Source organism: Bos mutus, chromosome 17, assembly GCF_027580195.1.
Source record: "Bos mutus isolate GX-2022 chromosome 17, NWIPB_WYAK_1.1, whole genome shotgun sequence".
In the NCBI taxonomy this organism is placed as follows: Eukaryota; Metazoa; Chordata; class Mammalia; order Artiodactyla; family Bovidae; genus Bos; species Bos mutus.
In genome coordinates, this window is record NC_091633.1 from 65,492,256 (window position 1) to 65,509,835 (window position 17,580).

Sequence of the window (17,580 nt, forward strand, 5' to 3'; positions counted from 1 at the left end):
CCCGTGCGCCACGACTACTGAGTCCTCGTACCACAACTACTGAAGCCCCAACACCCGAGAGCCTGTGCTCCCCAACAAGAGAAACCACTACAACGAGAAGCCTGCTCGCCAGCACTAGAGAAAAGCCCGAGCAGCAACAAAGACCCACCCAGCACAGCCAAAAACAAAAAAACCTAACCAAAATAGTTTGGCAATCTTTCATCCAAAAGTTAAGTGAAAAGTGGCATTAATAAGCTTGATCAAGAAATTTTCAATTAACCACACTGTTCAACTATAAAAGTGTAATAAGTTACTATAATCACATTGTTTTAAGTAAATTCTAAAATGAAATTACCAAAAATAATCTACAGTCAAAAATAAAAATATAATATTGTAAAAGTTTCATCTACAGAAATCATTCCTCATTTTCCTTTTCTATCAACCAATTAAAAAGAACCCAAGAGTAGCACTTTACTCCACAGATGCTGCTAGGAGACTGTATACTAGGAAAGCCTCTCAGAAAATAATTTAGTATTCATATTTCAAGAATCTTTAAAAACTGATACACTAGTTCCATATGTAAAAATCTATGCTAAAGTAATAATCAAAAAGGCAGACACACACTTAAATACAGGGATTTTTCACTCCATTAATGTGATACCAAAGCTATATAATAACTGAGCAAAGCCCTGCTCTTGTTTTGTTAATAGTTCATTATTTTTTTCCCTCTATCCCCTATAACTATACCCTTAACCTCAACGCACTTAATCTGTTTTTTTAATATTTATTTATTAGGCTGCATCAGGCATCCTGCAGGATCTTTCAATGTGACACAGATTTTCTGTAACAGCTCCAATGCACAGGACTAGTTGCTCTTCAGAATGTGGGATCCCAACATTGCAAGTAGATTCTAAACCACTGGATCGCCAGGGAAATCCTGCTTAATCTTTTTATGTCAACCTTCAAAAATGTGTATCTGTGCGATTATACTTAAAATTTAAAAGATGTTGGGTTATATATATTAGATAATATATGTCTAACCCAACATCTTTTAAATTTTGAGTATAATCTGTACTTAAATTTTAAGTATAATTCTGAAACAGATGGGAATACCAGACCACCTGACCTGCCTTTTGAGAAATCTATATGCAGGTTAGGAAGCAACAGTTAGAACTGGACATGGAACAACAGACTGTTCCAAATAGGAAAAGGAGTACGTCAAGGTTGTATATTGTCACTCTGCTTATTTAACTTATATTCAGAGTACATCATGAGAAACTCTGGGCAGGATGAAGCATAAGCTGGAATCAAGATGGCTGGGAGAAATGTCAATAACCTCAGATATGCAGATGACACCACCCTTACAGCAGAAAGTAAAGAAGATCTAAAGAGCCTCTTGATGAAAGTGAAAGAGGAGAGTGAAAAAGTTGGCTTAAAGCTCAACGTTCATAAAACTAAGATCATGGCATCCAGTCCCATCACTTCATGGCAAATAGATGGGGAAACAGTGGAAACAGTGGCTGATTTTATTTTTTTGGCTCCAAAATCACTGCAGATGGTGACTGCAGCCATAATGTTAAAAGACGCTGACTCCTTGGAAGGAAAGTTATGACCAACCAAGACAGCACATTAAAAAGCACAGACATTACTTTGCCAACAAAGGTCCATCTAGTCAAAGCTATGGTTTTGCCAATAGTCATGTATGAATGTTAGAGTTGGCCCATAAAGAAAGCTGAGTGCCAAAAAAATGATGCTTTTGGACTGTGGTGCTGGAGAAGACTCTTGAGAGTCCATTGGACAGCAAGGAGATCCAACCAGTCCATCCTAAAGGAGATCAGTCCTGAGTGTTTACTGGAAGGACTGATGTTGAAGTTGAAACGCCAATACTCTGACCACCTGAAGCAAACAGTTGACTCATTGGAAAAGACCCTGATGATGGGAAAGATTGAAGGCAGGAGGAGAAGGGGACGATAGAGGATGAGATGGTTGGATGGCATCATCGACTCAATAGACATGAGTTTGGGTAAACTCCGGGAGTTGGTAATGGACAGGGAGCCCTGGAGTGCTGCGGTTCATGGGGTTACAAAGAGTCGGAGAAAACTGAGCATCTGAAATAAACTGAACTGAAATTATACTTTAATTTTAAATATAATCAATATATAGTCAAGACTGTATATTGTCACCTTACTTATTTAACTTCTATACAGATTACATCATGAGAAATGCCAGACTGGATGAAGTATAAGCTGGAATCAAGATTGCAGGGAGAAATATTAATAACCTCGGATACGCAGATGACAACATCATTACGGCAGAAAGCCAAGAGGAACTAAAGAGCTTCTTGATGAAAGTGAAAGAGGAGAGTGTAAAAGCTGGCTTAAAACTCAACATTCAAAAAATGAAGATCATGGCATCCGGTCCCATCACTTCATGGCAGATAGATGGGGAAACACTGACAGACTTTATTTTCCTGGGCACCAAAATCACTGCAGGTGGTGACTGCAGCCATGAAATTACTTGCTCCTTGGAAGAAAAGTTATGACCAACCTAGACAGCATATTAAACAACAGAGACATTACTTTGCCAACAAAGGTCCATCTAGTCAAAGCTATGGTTTTTCCAGTAATCATGTATAGATGTCAGAGTTGGCCCCTAAAGAAAGCTGAGTGACAAATAATTATTTATCACTTGAGCCACCTGGGAAGTTTATTTTACTGTATGCATTAATTCTACCTACTATATAATAATCTATTCTATGCATCCAATACATTCACCTAGCTACTCTAAGATAAACATACATGTTGACAATTCACTGCCATCAAAAATAATGCTTCTGAACATCTTCACAGGTCAGAAATAACTCTGTCCCCCACTTATACTTGCTATTATCCAATTTATAATTCTTGATACTACTGATATCACATATCAATATTGTTTTAATCTGAACATCTCTAATTATTAGTGATTTAGCATATATTTGATAATGGGGTTTCTATCTCTGTAAATAAATATCTGTTGGTATTATTTGCTGTTTTCTTATAGTTTTCTCTGTACACCAGTTTTAATTATATATTCCAAATAAATTATTTGAACATAAATCAAACCAGTATTCTTCTGGACATGACAGAGCAACAGGACCTACAATTACCAAGTCACCATAAACAACTAGAAAACTGGACAAAATGTATGAAACTAAAACTGTTTTGAGACATGGAAAAGAGGTAGCTCAAGACTGTGATCCTTGAGAAAGGGAAACAAAACGAGCCATGATATTCCCAGACTTTTTAGCTGGAGTCAATTTTCATATCACAGATCATTGCACAGGGGAGGGAAATCAAACAGAACTTAAAAATCTCACTGAGTCAATGAGGCAGAAACTGGAGAATGGGTAGTCTGAGGACAGAACCATCAGGGCAGAATACTACAGAGGAAGGACCAAGGCAAAGAAGAGACTCTAGAAATCTTCACTGACCCTTTGACATAATACCAAACTGTGCATTTCTACCTTAAAACTCAACAAGGTGAGATTTTAACAGCCGTAAGTCAAAGAACTCCCAGAGCTGATAGAGCCAGGAATCACTGGGACTCTCCCAGCACTGCGGAGAGACCTCAGGCTTATACTACACCTCTTGTCTCGTGTGTGAGATTCAGGGTCATGCACAGAAACCCTACAGAAGCGAGGCCAGAATAATAAGCTGACTTTGCCTGAGAGCAACAGCCAATCTAGACGTGAGCCAAAACAATTTTAAAGTAGTGCTTTGGAAGGACTGATGCTAAAGCTGAAACTCCAGTACTTTGGCCACCTTATGTGAAGAGCTGACTCGTTGGAAAAGACCCTGATACTGGGAGGGATTGGGGGCAGGAGGAGAAGGGGACGACAGAGGATGAGATGGCTGGATGGCATCACCGACTCAATGGACGTGAGTCTGAGTGAACTCCGGGAGTTGGTGATGGACAGGGGGGCCTGGCGTGCTGTAGTTCATTGGGTCACAAAGAGTCAGACACGACTGAGCCCCTAGACTGACTGACTAACGGCAAGGACCACAAGTAATTGATCTGCCTGCAAACAACAGTGTAACTATCTTAAAAGAACCATAACAAAATCCAGCAACAGGCACTTGGTCACCACGTGCTATGACTAACATCACTATGTCTAAACTCACTAACATAAGGAAACTAGAAAACAGGACCTATAAGTAAAAACACAGTGAGCAAGTAAAAAGCGGACCTAGAAAATACAAAGATGACAGAATTAATGAATCAGAACATTAAGCAGCTATTAATATGTTATATATTTCCAAAGATTGAAAGAAAAAAACATGAATGAGGGGAAAAAATGAAGAAACAAATAGAATTTAGAGACATTAAAAGTATCTGAAATCTGAAAAGTTTAATGGATAGTAACAAAACTACAGAAGAAAAGATCTTAAAAACACAGCAATAAAAGCAATATAAAATGAAACACAAAGAGAAAAGACTTTAAAAAAAAAGTGAATAGATCTCAGTGACCTAAGGTACAATGCAGAGAAGATTAACCAACGTGTAATTAGAGTCCCAGGAGGAGTTGGAGAACACCTAGTAAGAATAAATACAAGGTAAACTTCACCAAGAAACATAATAAAATCACTTCAAATTAGTGATAAAAAAAAATCTAAAAAAAAAAAAAAAACTTAAAAAGAGCAGAGAACTGAAGTTTGATTCAAAGAAGCTAGAGAGTCTAATCATTTTAATATAATACAGTATAATGGTAGAGCACAAACTTAGATATACTCAAACAGAACTGGATTAAGGATCAACAGGCTGAGTAAACTGCTGTAGGCAACGATTTCTAAAGAGCTCTAAAATAAGCCTAGAAATGCAACAAAAAAGGAGAAAATATTTACTAGTATTTCCCTAGGGGTAAGTAACTAAAGGGTAAATAAACAGGTTGATGAGGCACCTGGAGTTCAAAATCAGTTGACCAATACCAAAATTCTCCAAGCCAGGCTTCAACAATACGTGAACCGAGATCTTCCAGATGTTCAAACTGGATTTAGAAAAGGCAGAGGAACCAGAGATCAAATTGCCAACATCCATTCGATCATCAAAAGAGCGAGAGAGTTCCAGAAAAACATCTACTTCTGTTTTATTGACTATGCCAAAGCCTTTGACTGTGTGGATCACAACAAACTGGAAAAATCTGAAAGAGATGGGAATACCAGACCACCTGACCTGCCTCCTGAGAAATCTGTATGCAGGTCAGGAAGCAAGAGTTAGAACTGGATATGGAACAACAGACTGGTTCCAAATAGGAAAAGGAGTACGTCTAGGCTGTATATTGTCACCCTGTTTATTTAACTTATATGCAGAGTACATCATGAGAAACGCTGGGCTGGATGAAGCACAAGCTGGAATCAAGATTGCCGGGAGAAATATCAATAACCTCAGATATGCAGATGACACAACCCTTATGGCAGAAAGCGAAGAAGATAAAGAGCCTCTGGATGAAAGTGAAAGAGGAGAGTGAAAAAGTTGGCTTAAAATTCAACATTCAGAAAACTAAGATCATGGCATCCAGTCCCACCACTTCATGACAAATAGATGGGGAAACAGTTGAAACAGTGACAGGCTTTATTTTTTTGGCTCCAAAATCACTGCAAATGGTGACTGCAGCCATGAAATTAAAAGACGCTTGCTCCTTGGAAGAAAAGTTATGACCAACATAGACAGTATATTAAAAAGTTGAGACATTACTTTGCCAACAGAGGTCCGTCTAGTCAAAGCTTTGGTTTTTCCAGTGGTCATGTATGGATGTGAGAGTTGGAATATAAAGAAAGCTGAGCGCCGAAAAATTGATGCTTTTGAACTGTGGTGTTGGAGAAGACTCTTGAGAGTCCCTTGGACTGCAAGGAGATCCAACCAGTCCATCCTGAAGGAGATCAGTCCTCAATATTCATTGGAAGGACGGATTCTGATGCTGAAACTCCAATACTTTGGCCACCTGATGCGAAGAACTGACTCATTGGAAAAGACCCTGATGCTGGGAAAGACTGAAGGTGGGAGGAGAAGGAGACAACAGAGGATGAGATGGTTGGATGACATCACCAACTCAATGGACATGAGTTTGAGCAAGCTCAGGAAGTTGGTGATGGACAGGGAAGCCTGGCGTGCTGCAGTCCATGGGGTCACAGAGTCGGACACAACTGAGCGACTGAACTGAACTGACCGATACCATCCCATGCAAAGGACCATGAAAATGCACCTAAGGAGAGTAGATCCAATAAACCACATGGCTTTTGCCCACTGAGTGGGTTGTTCAAGTTTAAGGGCCACACTTAAAACTACTCAGATTGATAGAGAAGCTAGATGCTGCTACCCAACATTTTTATTTTCTCTGTCCTTTGCCTTTTCCGCTAGTAAATGCTGAATGTATATTTGAAATATTAATCATTCAAAGAAGGACCGAATTACCAACCTTCTTGGAACACTCAGTTTTCTTACTCCACAACTGTGTCACGTGATAGCAAAATCAGCCCTGTAAGTCTAAATGCTATTCTAATGACCTCGTCTACTCAATTTGACATTCAACCCCTGTGCAGCAATATCAATTGCTTAAAAGCCAATAAAATGTTTGGAGAGGGGAACATTCTCAAATATCAAAGAAAATTTAAGCTTACCCATTGCCCTTTATCTCCTTGAAGTTTACTGAAGAACAGCTTTAGTTCTCGAACTGTCAAGTTGTAGCTAGCCAGCACTCCCAACATGTCAACTAAAAGATCTGGAAACAAAGAAAGCAACAAATAAGATAATTAAGCTACTTCTATCTCTTGCAGAATTAAAATATACAGTGCTTGCTTAAGAGTTTAGACAATACAGTTCCAGATCCATGTCACATGCTCAGTATCTCTTAAATATTACTAAAGAAGAAAACTACTTAATAATCACACTTCATTTCCTCACAACCACTGTATTATAGAAAGTCATACCTGCAATCATACTGTCAACTTTTTCAATTTTCCCAAGCACTTTTTCAACAAGGCCTACTTCAGTGCAGATTTGAAGATTTCGTATACTTTTCTTCAGAATGGCTGTAAACATGCTCCAGACTTCTGCTTGGCAAGTAACATCACATTTTTCCAGTAAGTCCACCATGCAGATGATACTCTCACCTTCTTGAATAATGAAATTCATTTCTAAATCAAACTGCCCTCCTACCAACTTCAGGGGGCGACAGGGAGGGTGGAAAGAAAAAATACATTAAAAGCATTAGCATTTCTTCAATGTAACTAGAGTACATTACAAAGCTTTAGTTTGCCAGTAACTATCCATATATATTCTTCTCTACCCCTTACAACAATAAAAAGATCTTTTTTTTAATTTATTTATTTTAATTGGAGGCTAATTACTTTACAATATTGTAGTGGTTTTTGCCATACATTGACATGAATCTTTAAAAAGATCTTTAAAACACATACACACACAGCTCTAAAAAATAAAGCTTCAGAAGAAATCTTCATTTTAAGATAGCACAGTCAATCAAGACTTAGAATATAAAAATAAAAATATTTTCAACAAAAACAAATATAGGATGTCTTAGGTAAATCACTACCTACTGACACTGATGAAGATCTCAGTTGTATCCCACTCTTTGAGACCCCATGGATGTAACCCGCCAGTCTCCTCTGTCCATGCAATTCTCCAGACAAGATTATTAGAGTGGGTTGTCATTTCCTCCTCCAGGGGATCTTCCCGACCCATAGATTGAACCTGGGTCTTCTTCACTGCAGGCAGATTCTTTACCATCTGAGCCACCAGCAAAGCCTCAATGAAGATCTAACTTAGCTCTATAACTGCTTCTAATTCAATGTTTCCTCTATGAATTAGGTAATCTGTAAGCTACACACTATTCTTGCCTAGAGGATTCCATGGACAGTGGAGCTTGGCCAGCTACAGTCCATGGGTCTCAAAGAGTTGGACACGACTGAGCAATTAACATTGTAAGCTACTCATAGCAACCCAAAGATCCTTTGCTACCCGTACAAGGTATGAGCTCACAGCAAAAATGAAAAGCTGAAAAAGGCTCAAAGCAGACACAAAACTTGTAGTTTTACTTGTCAAATTCCTGGTTTATTATACATACCTATCCATTTTGATCCCTCCTATCAATAATGAGGATAACTTAAACATAAACTTCACACACACTCAAAGCCAGTAAGTAAAAAAATGTTATTTCATTAAGATTGCTATCAGAAAATCCATCCAGAGAGAACTGTACTGAGACCTATTCCTACCTTGCTATGTCACCCACAGCATTCTCCTACAGAGGCAAAGTTTTTTGTTTTTTTTTTAATTTTAACAAACCCCAACTGTTTAAACGAAATAAAATACTTTTAGAATTACCTTTGCAGACTTTTTTTTTTTTTGGCCATGCCATGCAGCTCACGGGATCTTAGTTCCTCAACCAGAGATTAAACCCACGCCCTCAGCAGTGAAAACACAGTCCTTAGACTGCCAGGGAATTCCCAGGCCTATCTTTTTTTACTAGATTTTTTAAAGATCTCTATATTTTAAAGAATAGTTACATATATGACTCACCTACACTCCAGTCCTTCTGAACACTTCTTTATTATGCAGTTTTCATTATGTTTTACTAAACTCAAAAAGTAGGAAAGAATTACAAGAAAGTGAACTGTACAAAACAAAATCTCATATGAAGAATAACAGACGTGACCAAATAGAGTTTACTTTGGAAAAGCAAAAAAGATTCAGAATTAGGGAATCAATTAAAACTCCATACAGCCAGGAATGAATACACATCCCATGTTCTGTCAAAGATACACACTAGCATGAAAAAGAAAGAATGGAAAAATGAAAATCAAGAGGCAGTATCTGCATGCAAGCAGATAAGAATTCTTGGCAAGCACAGTGTTAAAGGCTTTTGGTCCTTCTAGGAAAGCTATGGCAGAGATTTTAGTGTACAATTCTTCGAGTCATCAGGAGCAACAGGTGACACAGGAGATGACAACTGTGTGCTAAGAGTCCCTCAGTGTCCCTGGGCCAATCCTCCTAGCAACATGGTCCTAGCTATAAACATGCTTGGTTCCCCAAGGTGATCCAAAAATTCTGTAAGCTGCATGAGAACTCCTAATAGGGATTTTTTTGGTTTTATGATTAATCGTCATTTTTTTTTCACTTGATGTATCCTTAATTTTATTCTGAAATAATTTCAGACTTTCAAAAAATTGCAGAACAGTATACAGTTCCTGTATACCCTAATGTGAATATATTGTATCATCATAGTACAGTCATTAAAACCAGGCACAATACTACAGATCTTACTCAAATAGCAAGATTTGTCACACTAATATCCTTTTTCTGATCCAGCATCAGCATCTCCTTAGTCTTCTCCAAACTATGACAAGTTACACAGGCATTCTTTGACTTCCAGGATGTTGACACTTTTGAAGTGGATTTGCCAGCTATTTTCATGACTGTCTTATAATGTGAATGATTTTTCATGTTTAAATTCAAGCTGTGTATTTTTGGTAAAAAATACTCTATAGAGATGACATGTGTCCTTCTCAGTGTATTATTATTTCAAATGATACCTGATTGGTATATTATTCAGATGGTATCTGATGTCAGTATGTCCCACTATTGGTGAAGTTAGATTGATCTCATGCTCAAGGAGGTATCTGTCAGATTTTTTCTGTTTTAAAGTTATTATCTTTCATTTTCATATTATTAAGCTTTCTTATAAGAATATTCTCAAAGAATACTTTGAGACTACACAAACATATTGTTTCTCATCATACTTTTAAGCATCCATTAATGGATCTTACCGGGAATTGTAAATACTGAGGCATAGATAAATTGTCATCTTCTATTTCCATCAAAATTTCTATGTTCATTAATTTTAAAGACTTTCTTTAATAATAAAATACACCTAAAATGTCAGCATTATGCCCCAAAAGGAAAATTGGAATGACTTTCATGAAAGTCACAAATAAGACTAAGAGGTACTATCACCACTACCAGTTGACATATTTCTGGAGATACAAAAGTCACATTTAGTGCAAAGGCAGCAACATGTATAAATATCAGAACAGGGGGGTTGAATTCCAATCATTTTCAGATGATAATGAGGAAAACTAAAAATGGCTATAACTGAGATAAGTGTCTGGCAATGGAACTACTGATTAAAGTTAACAAAATGAATCCATCTCAGAAAGAATTATGCTACAGAGAAGCCAGACACCAATGGTTACCTGAACAACTAGAAATTTATTCCACAGGTACATTTAAGTAGTGATGTTAGACATAAGAACTTCATTTCGCATGCAACAGAAAACAGAAGAAACGATACCCCTCAAAAAGACAAGATAGAGTTAGTAAAGTTGTGTTTATATAATGGAATATGATTCAGTCATTGGAAATAACGAGGCAGCTCTGACAGAAAAAAACATCTCTAAAATACACTGTGTAGCTGAGATAATCAAAGTGGAGAAAAGTGTGAATAGTGGGCTACAGTTTGAGAATAAAACATATACATATAAACACATACCTGAGAATGATACACGAGAAACGAAGTGGTGATTGCCTCTGCAAAGGCAGCTGAGCGCCCGGAGGGCGAGGGCGAGGGCAAGGGCAGAAACGGGCCAACGGACACCCGAGGACGTCCCCACACTGACCTGAGGACGTCCCCCACACGGCTCAGGCCACAGGCCCAGCTGCACCCACTTCACCTTGGTGTTACTTACATCAACCTTTCATTTTGACCTGTGTTTATCACCAGCAACATGCACCCTTCCAAGAAGCTCAGAATTAATTTTTGAAAAGTAATTTCCAAAAAAAATCCAAATATTTCACCAGCTTTTAAATTGAGTTTATCCTGTAAGAGCAGTATCCAGACAGGTGTGTTAAGTATTTCTCCATTGCTTTAAATATTGTAAAATATGCCTTTCAAGGAGAAAATTGATGGCAGAAATTGGCACATACACATGTGGCATATTTGATATACTATATGTATGCATGTCTATTATACCTAAAAAGCACACACAGGGTCTACAGTATGTCATGTTAACCCTTTTAATAGTTATCTGAAGCTGATCAACCTTCAAAACACAAATTTGTTTCCAAAGGCAGGGATCATAATCCAAGTCCAGGCACTGGCTAGTTATTATCTGAGCTGTAGTAATGGCTGTGCACTACAAAATGTAATCTTCCCAAATGTCACAGTAAGTTATGAATATCTGAGCAGCCTAATGCACTTTACTAGCCATGAAATGTGAAAATGTAATCTTATTACCTTTTTTATGGTTGTATTTTTTTGAATAATGTAGCCTGGAAACTGATGTATAGTCTTTTTCTGCATTTTAGCATGATTTGGTCTCCATTGCATTATAGAACATTTTTCAAAACTCTCCATTTCAACATATTTTAGTCTTTGCCTGAACTTCATAAACAATTTTTATAGCCACCTTCAGGGTGGTATAACATTCTTTGTATAGGTTATGGTTTAAAGTACAAGATTATAGAAATTATAAAGTATATTAGTCAAAGAATCTAAATAAACCTTCACAAGTTTTGTATTAAAACTTTATTTGGGCACAAAGATTATTTTCTTCACAATGATTTTATTAACAAAAGGTTTTACGCTTTTTAGTGATTAAAGCTAAGTCACTTGTATTTTCAAACAGCCAAGAAACAAATATAGACCAAAACTAATTATTTTTCTCTTCAAAACTGGAAAGTCTATCATACAAAAAAATTCTAATACTTAAAAGTAAAGACATGTTTTCCCAGGAACCTTGCTAAATTTTCAAAGATGCAGCAGGTATAGCAGAAACTGGACAGAGCACATGCACAGTTTATGGCCCTAACCAGGTACTTCCTATCTCCTGTCTAAGCCATTCAATCTCTGGTACTATGCTACCGCAGCCCTGGCGAACTCTCACACCTCTGTACTCCCTAGGGTTATTTGTGATGCTTCCTACTAAATATTTCAGTAAAGGCAGATAGAAACTCTTTAAAAAGCCAGACCATGACCTAGAAACTCTTCAGCTTATCTCCTCTCAGCACTTTCATTTAATAGAGACAGACTGCACTTTTCCTTACAGAGATAGTTCTGTGATTGGTACTCAATCTGTCAAAATAAAACATGTATTGTTAAGGGCCTTTCTTGGAGGTCCAGTGATTAAGACTCAGTGCTTCCACTTCAGGAGGTACAGGTTCAATCCCTAGTCAGGGAACTAAGATCCCACATGCCACACAGCATGCCCCTCTCTCAAAAAAAACTGTTGAAAGATAAAAACACAGATGATAACTATTTTTTTAAAAAGGGCGGAGGAAGGAATGGCTCACACCAAAATTAGGATATAGATAATTTTTCTGATTTAGATAAAAAGATTCCAAGATGTTAATACTGTTCTATCACTAATCTGCTGTTAGGTATATGTATTTATATTTTATGTACATTTATATATTTTACACATGTATCTTTGGTATGTTTGATACACTTCACAATAAAAAAAATTTTTTATGTGGTTCCGTGATGAAGGTTCTCCTAGAGCAGCTAGCATAAAGACACACAAATTTAACCTAGAAGGGCACAGGCTACACAACATTCTCTTAGAAAAAGCTGCATTCTCTCCAATGAACTCACAAACCAAAATAAACTCACAAACCAAAATCAAAACACACAAGAGAAAACAACACAGCATAAAGATGAGTCAGTAGACATGCTATTAATAACATGAAGTCCTCAAGAACTTCAAACTATAAAATTATCAAATGTATGTGATTATAAATAATTACAAAATTATGTAATTGAGACTTTCCAAGAAAGAAAATAAGAAAAAAAGGCACAAGATTAGGAAGAAAAGCGGGAAGATATCCCAGCAGATTTGAAAAATAACAACAATAAACAGAACTTCTACAAAATAAGCAGTCATTGAAATTAAAAACTCAACAGGTTAAAAAACAGAAAGAGTTAGGCAAACTATCAAGGAACTAAAACAGCTGAGCAAAGTCCCAGAAGGCAGGAGAGTGAGAAAGAAGGAAATAGAAGACAAAAAGAGAGGCTGAGACACTGAGGACAGTATGAGAAGGACAATTACATGTTCAACAGAAAGTCCGAAAGTAAACACTGAAGGGAAGGAAAGATGGCATAAGCAGCTAGAATAACGGAGACCTTTCTCAGAGTCATCAGTAATGTGAGCAGAACACACAAAGTCCCAATCCTGACACAAAATTTAACACTACAGATACTATAGTAACATAATAAAACTTATTTTAATACTGTCAGGTCTACTTTCAGATAAAAAATTTCCTGTATAGTAATATTTCCCTCTCTTGGAATATTAATTTCTCTAAGTACAGACAGCAAGGTGTTTCTCTCACTATTACTGATGTAAGTAGAGGCTATTGTGAACTAGATGCTATAAATGTTAAAAAAAAAAAGAGTAAGTTCATTATGAATTACAGTAATTACAACCCTTAAAATGTCATTTAGCATCCAAAGAATTTCACACAACATAAAAGTCTAAAACATATCCTCACTATTAGGTACTGGCAATGAAATTTGCTATTTTAAGATTCATTATGAATTATAAAACACTCAACAGTAAGGGTTGGGGGTTAAGAATTTTTTCGTTTCAGCAATTCACTGATTTTCCCTTGTCCCTTCTAAAACTGTAATTTAAAAAAATATATATTCAGGTCCTAGGAATTACAGAATATTTAGTCTAATACAAAAGAAATTTCTCATTTTAGAAAATTAGATTAACTTTGCTATTCTCTGCAATTGGCTTCCTACTTTCTTGTATCATTTAAAGAACCATACTTAACATTTTCTTAAGGCCCAATTTAAGCCCTATCTCTTCTAAGAACCATTCTGAGTTTTCTGCTGCTGCTGCTGCTGCTGCTAACTCGCTTCAGTCATGTTCGACTCTGTGCGACCCCATAGACAGCAGCCCACCAGGCTCCCCCGTCCCTGGGATTCTCCAGGCAAGAATACTGGAGTGGGTTGCCATTTCCTTCTCCAATGCATGGAAGTGAAAAGTGAAAGTGAAGTCACTCAGTTGTGTCTGACCCTCAGCAACCCCATGGACTGCAGCCCACCAGGCTTCTCCATCCATGGGATTTTCCAGGCAAGAGTACTGGAGTGGGGTGCCATTGCCTTCTCCATCTGAGTTTTCTAGGCTACCATAAATCTGGGTGGCCCAGTCAAATGTTTCTGACTATAAGACAACAATTTCATATGATTTAACCTAATATTTTAATCATATCATGTATAATTTTTTCATATCACAAGGTTTAATCATTTCTTCAACTAGTTTCCATCAATCTTTTCTATTCAAATAGCATAGATGATGATCCCAGAAAATAGGAACCATTTTAAAAAATATTTTTTATCTTTTTTAATCTTCATACTATGTTTGACATTTAATGAATGGGTCCTTAGGATACATACCATTAGGTTTAAATATTACTCATTATTTACATAATTTAAAAATTAAGGAAATAAGCTTGAGTTTTTACTATATCCCAAGTGGAAAAAGCAAGAAATCTGAAGTCCCACTTGTAGTATCTTAATCTCTCTCCAAAAGATAAGGTAGGCACTCAACAATATAATAATGAAGTGTCAAGACCCCAGCAAAAGCTCAATCCATTTCGTGAAAGCATTTGTCCAAAAAAGATCCATACATGAAAATTTAGTTTTGTTCATAATCACCCAAAACTGGTGATTCAAATGTCCATCAACTAGTAAATGGATCAACAAGACATTGTACAACAATACAATAGAATATATACTGCATATATTTATATAATACAATATATATACATTCTATATAATAGAACAGTATATTGTATAGGGAATATATGGAATATATATTGTATAGAGAAGCCCTAAAATAGAATACTCATCAGCAATAATAAAGAACCAACAATCAATACCATTAACAATATGAATCAATCTCAAAAACGTTACATTAAGGCAAAGAAGCTGGATATAGAAACTACATTTAATTCCATTTATATGACGCTCTAAAAAGGAAAGAAGTATAGGGAAAGACGTTAGATCAGTGGTTGCCAGGGGCTGAGAACAGAGGGACAATTCACCACACACACACACACACACACACACACACAAACGAAGGGGTGTTTTGGGGGTGATAAAATTTTCAATATCTTGATTATTGCATTGGATACCCAAAATACATCCATCTATCAAATAAAACAATACATCTAAAAGGATGAATTTTACTGTATGTCTTTAGTAATCCTAAGACTTAAAATAAATCTAAAAAAAAAAAAAGAAGCTCATTTATATCGAAGGCAAGAGAGAAGGAAAACCCACTGACTAGAGCGCTCCTCAGTTTTTCTGTCACCGGGGACTGGTTCCGTGGAAGACCATTTTTCCACTAGACTAGGGGTGGGGCTGGGGGGTGACACAGTCTCAGGATGATTCAAGAGCATCACGTTTATTGTGCATTTTATTTCTATTATTTACATCAGTACCACCTCAGACCATCAGGCATTAGATCCCAGAGGTCGGGGACCCCTGGACTAGAGACGACAATGTAGAATCAAACGGAGAAGGCATGGGATACAAGGAAATAAGAAGATGTGAACAGAAATTTTTAATCCTTAGCATTCTGTAATGTATACTACAATCAGAAATACCCTGGGAAGACTAAAAAAATTATACCATAATCTCACAGTGAGACTGGTCTGGGCTTAGAGATCTTACACTACTATATTAACAAAGACTATAAAGACTTTCCATAATCTTAAAATTCTAAACATGCAAATTAAAAGAGTTAAAGTAAACTCCATGAGGAAAAACTACAATTTCCAGGCAGCCATTTAATACTCTGAACTGAAAATTATTCCCTTTGTAGTTTTTGTCCTCCCCCTTCCACTTACTGTCTTTCAGATTTGTTGGAATGCCCAAAAGCATCAATAATTTCTATAAATATTAGGAATACACTTACAGAGATATAATATTTCCATTTCCATTATATAACTAATTCTTGGGACTTCCCTGGTGGCTGAGATGGTAAAGAATTCGCCTGCAATCCTTACAAGAACCAGGTATGTCACATGTATCAATTATTTTACACCTACTTATAGAGAAACAAAAGACAATTAATTCACAGCCAAAACCTCTAATCAGACTAATTCACTCCTAGCCTCATGTTTTCCTTCTATCTTCATTAATAATCTAACATTTAAGTTGGGTTTTCTAAAGTTTCTTTACATAGTTAGCTAAAGTATCTGAAAAATTTGTGAATTTCACCACAAAAAATTAGTCAAAATGCATGTCTTTCTGGTAATGAATTACCATCTTTACAGTTTTTTTAAATTCCCAAATATACTAGGAAGTAGCAAATAATCTCTCCTCTCTCACTGTTCACTGTACCTTTCGTTAAGAATTAGAAATTTTCACTCAACTATGGCACGTCTACAAAACCAGTATTAACCAAAAATCTTCTATGATTCAGGAAGTCTGAGAAACACCAGATTAAACAAGGCAAGAGACAATTACATGATAAAATTCCCAGAGCTTTAATATGTCACTGTGCATTATAAATATCAAAAAGATATATAACCAATGTATGGACTTCCCAAAACTTATTAAACAATGAAACGAATTTCTTTTTGCTTTCTCCATTAATAGCATTATTCAAAAGCTTTGAGAAACACTGGATAATCTATTTGTGTTCTTGAAGTTTACTGCTAGGAATAACATGACAGAATTAACTATGTTTATGCATACATTTAAAAGGCCTTTCAAATTTTCAGGTAAATGGTTTAAACAACCTATTTTTCATAGGTTTCTTTTTACGATTTATAGAATATAATAATTAGACAAAGAGATATCTTAAGATTAATGTAAGTGAAAAGAAAATATAAGCTACCAACATCCATCAAAATGAACCCCTATCCCTTCATGAACAAATCAATCCAAAAGCCAAACAAGACAGACGATCTCCCACATTAAATTAAAGCTGCTCTGGGTTCCCGCAGAGTTGAGCAGAAATAACACACGTGAATTCCAAGCCTCGGTCAGTAAGCACTTTATGGCTTCCCTTGTATCACTCATCTGAAGAAAACCAGCCTCCATGTCATGAGGATCCTTAAGCAGCTCTGTGACAGACCCACCTGGAGAGGAACTGAGGCTTCCTGCCAATACTCAGCACCTACTTGTCAGTCATCCAAGCAGCCCTGGAGCAGGGCCTCCAGCCCCAGTTAAGCCTTCAGACAACTGTAACCCCAGCCTATATCTTAAATGTAACCTCACGAGAGACCCTGACGCAGAACTGTCTAGTCAATCTGTTTCTAAATTCCTGACCCACAGAAACTTTATGACTCTTCTAAGCTGGGGGTTTGGGGATCGTTTGTTACACAGCAGTAAGTAATATAACTGCAAATCAATCAGTTAATAGTAGTTGGGGGAGACTTTTTACTCTATATATTTCTGTGCTATTTTTTTAATGCAATACAAAATAAACAATAATGATAAAAATACAGAACAATAATAACGTACATGTACTGAGTGACTGTGTTGTGCTATGCTAAGTCGCTCAGTCGTGTCCGACTCTCTGCGACCCCGTG

General features: G+C 36.7%; 1 protein-coding gene across 4 annotated transcripts in view; it reads right to left on the reverse strand.

Annotated features, from left to right (window-relative positions):
• The window catches only part of LRBA (LPS responsive beige-like anchor protein), a 759,310-nt gene that overhangs the window by 665,336 nt on the left and 76,394 nt on the right, over positions 1-17,580 (reverse strand). For all 4 annotated transcript variants that reach the window (XM_070386647.1, XM_070386648.1, XM_070386644.1 and 1 more), the window contains exons 3-4: positions 6,945-7,176; positions 6,636-6,736 (exon numbers count right to left, since the gene is read on the reverse strand). In XM_070386647.1, the coding sequence (XP_070242748.1) occupies positions 6,636-6,736; positions 6,945-7,176 (333 nt within the window). The remainder of the gene's footprint in view (positions 1-6,635; positions 6,737-6,944; positions 7,177-17,580) is intronic.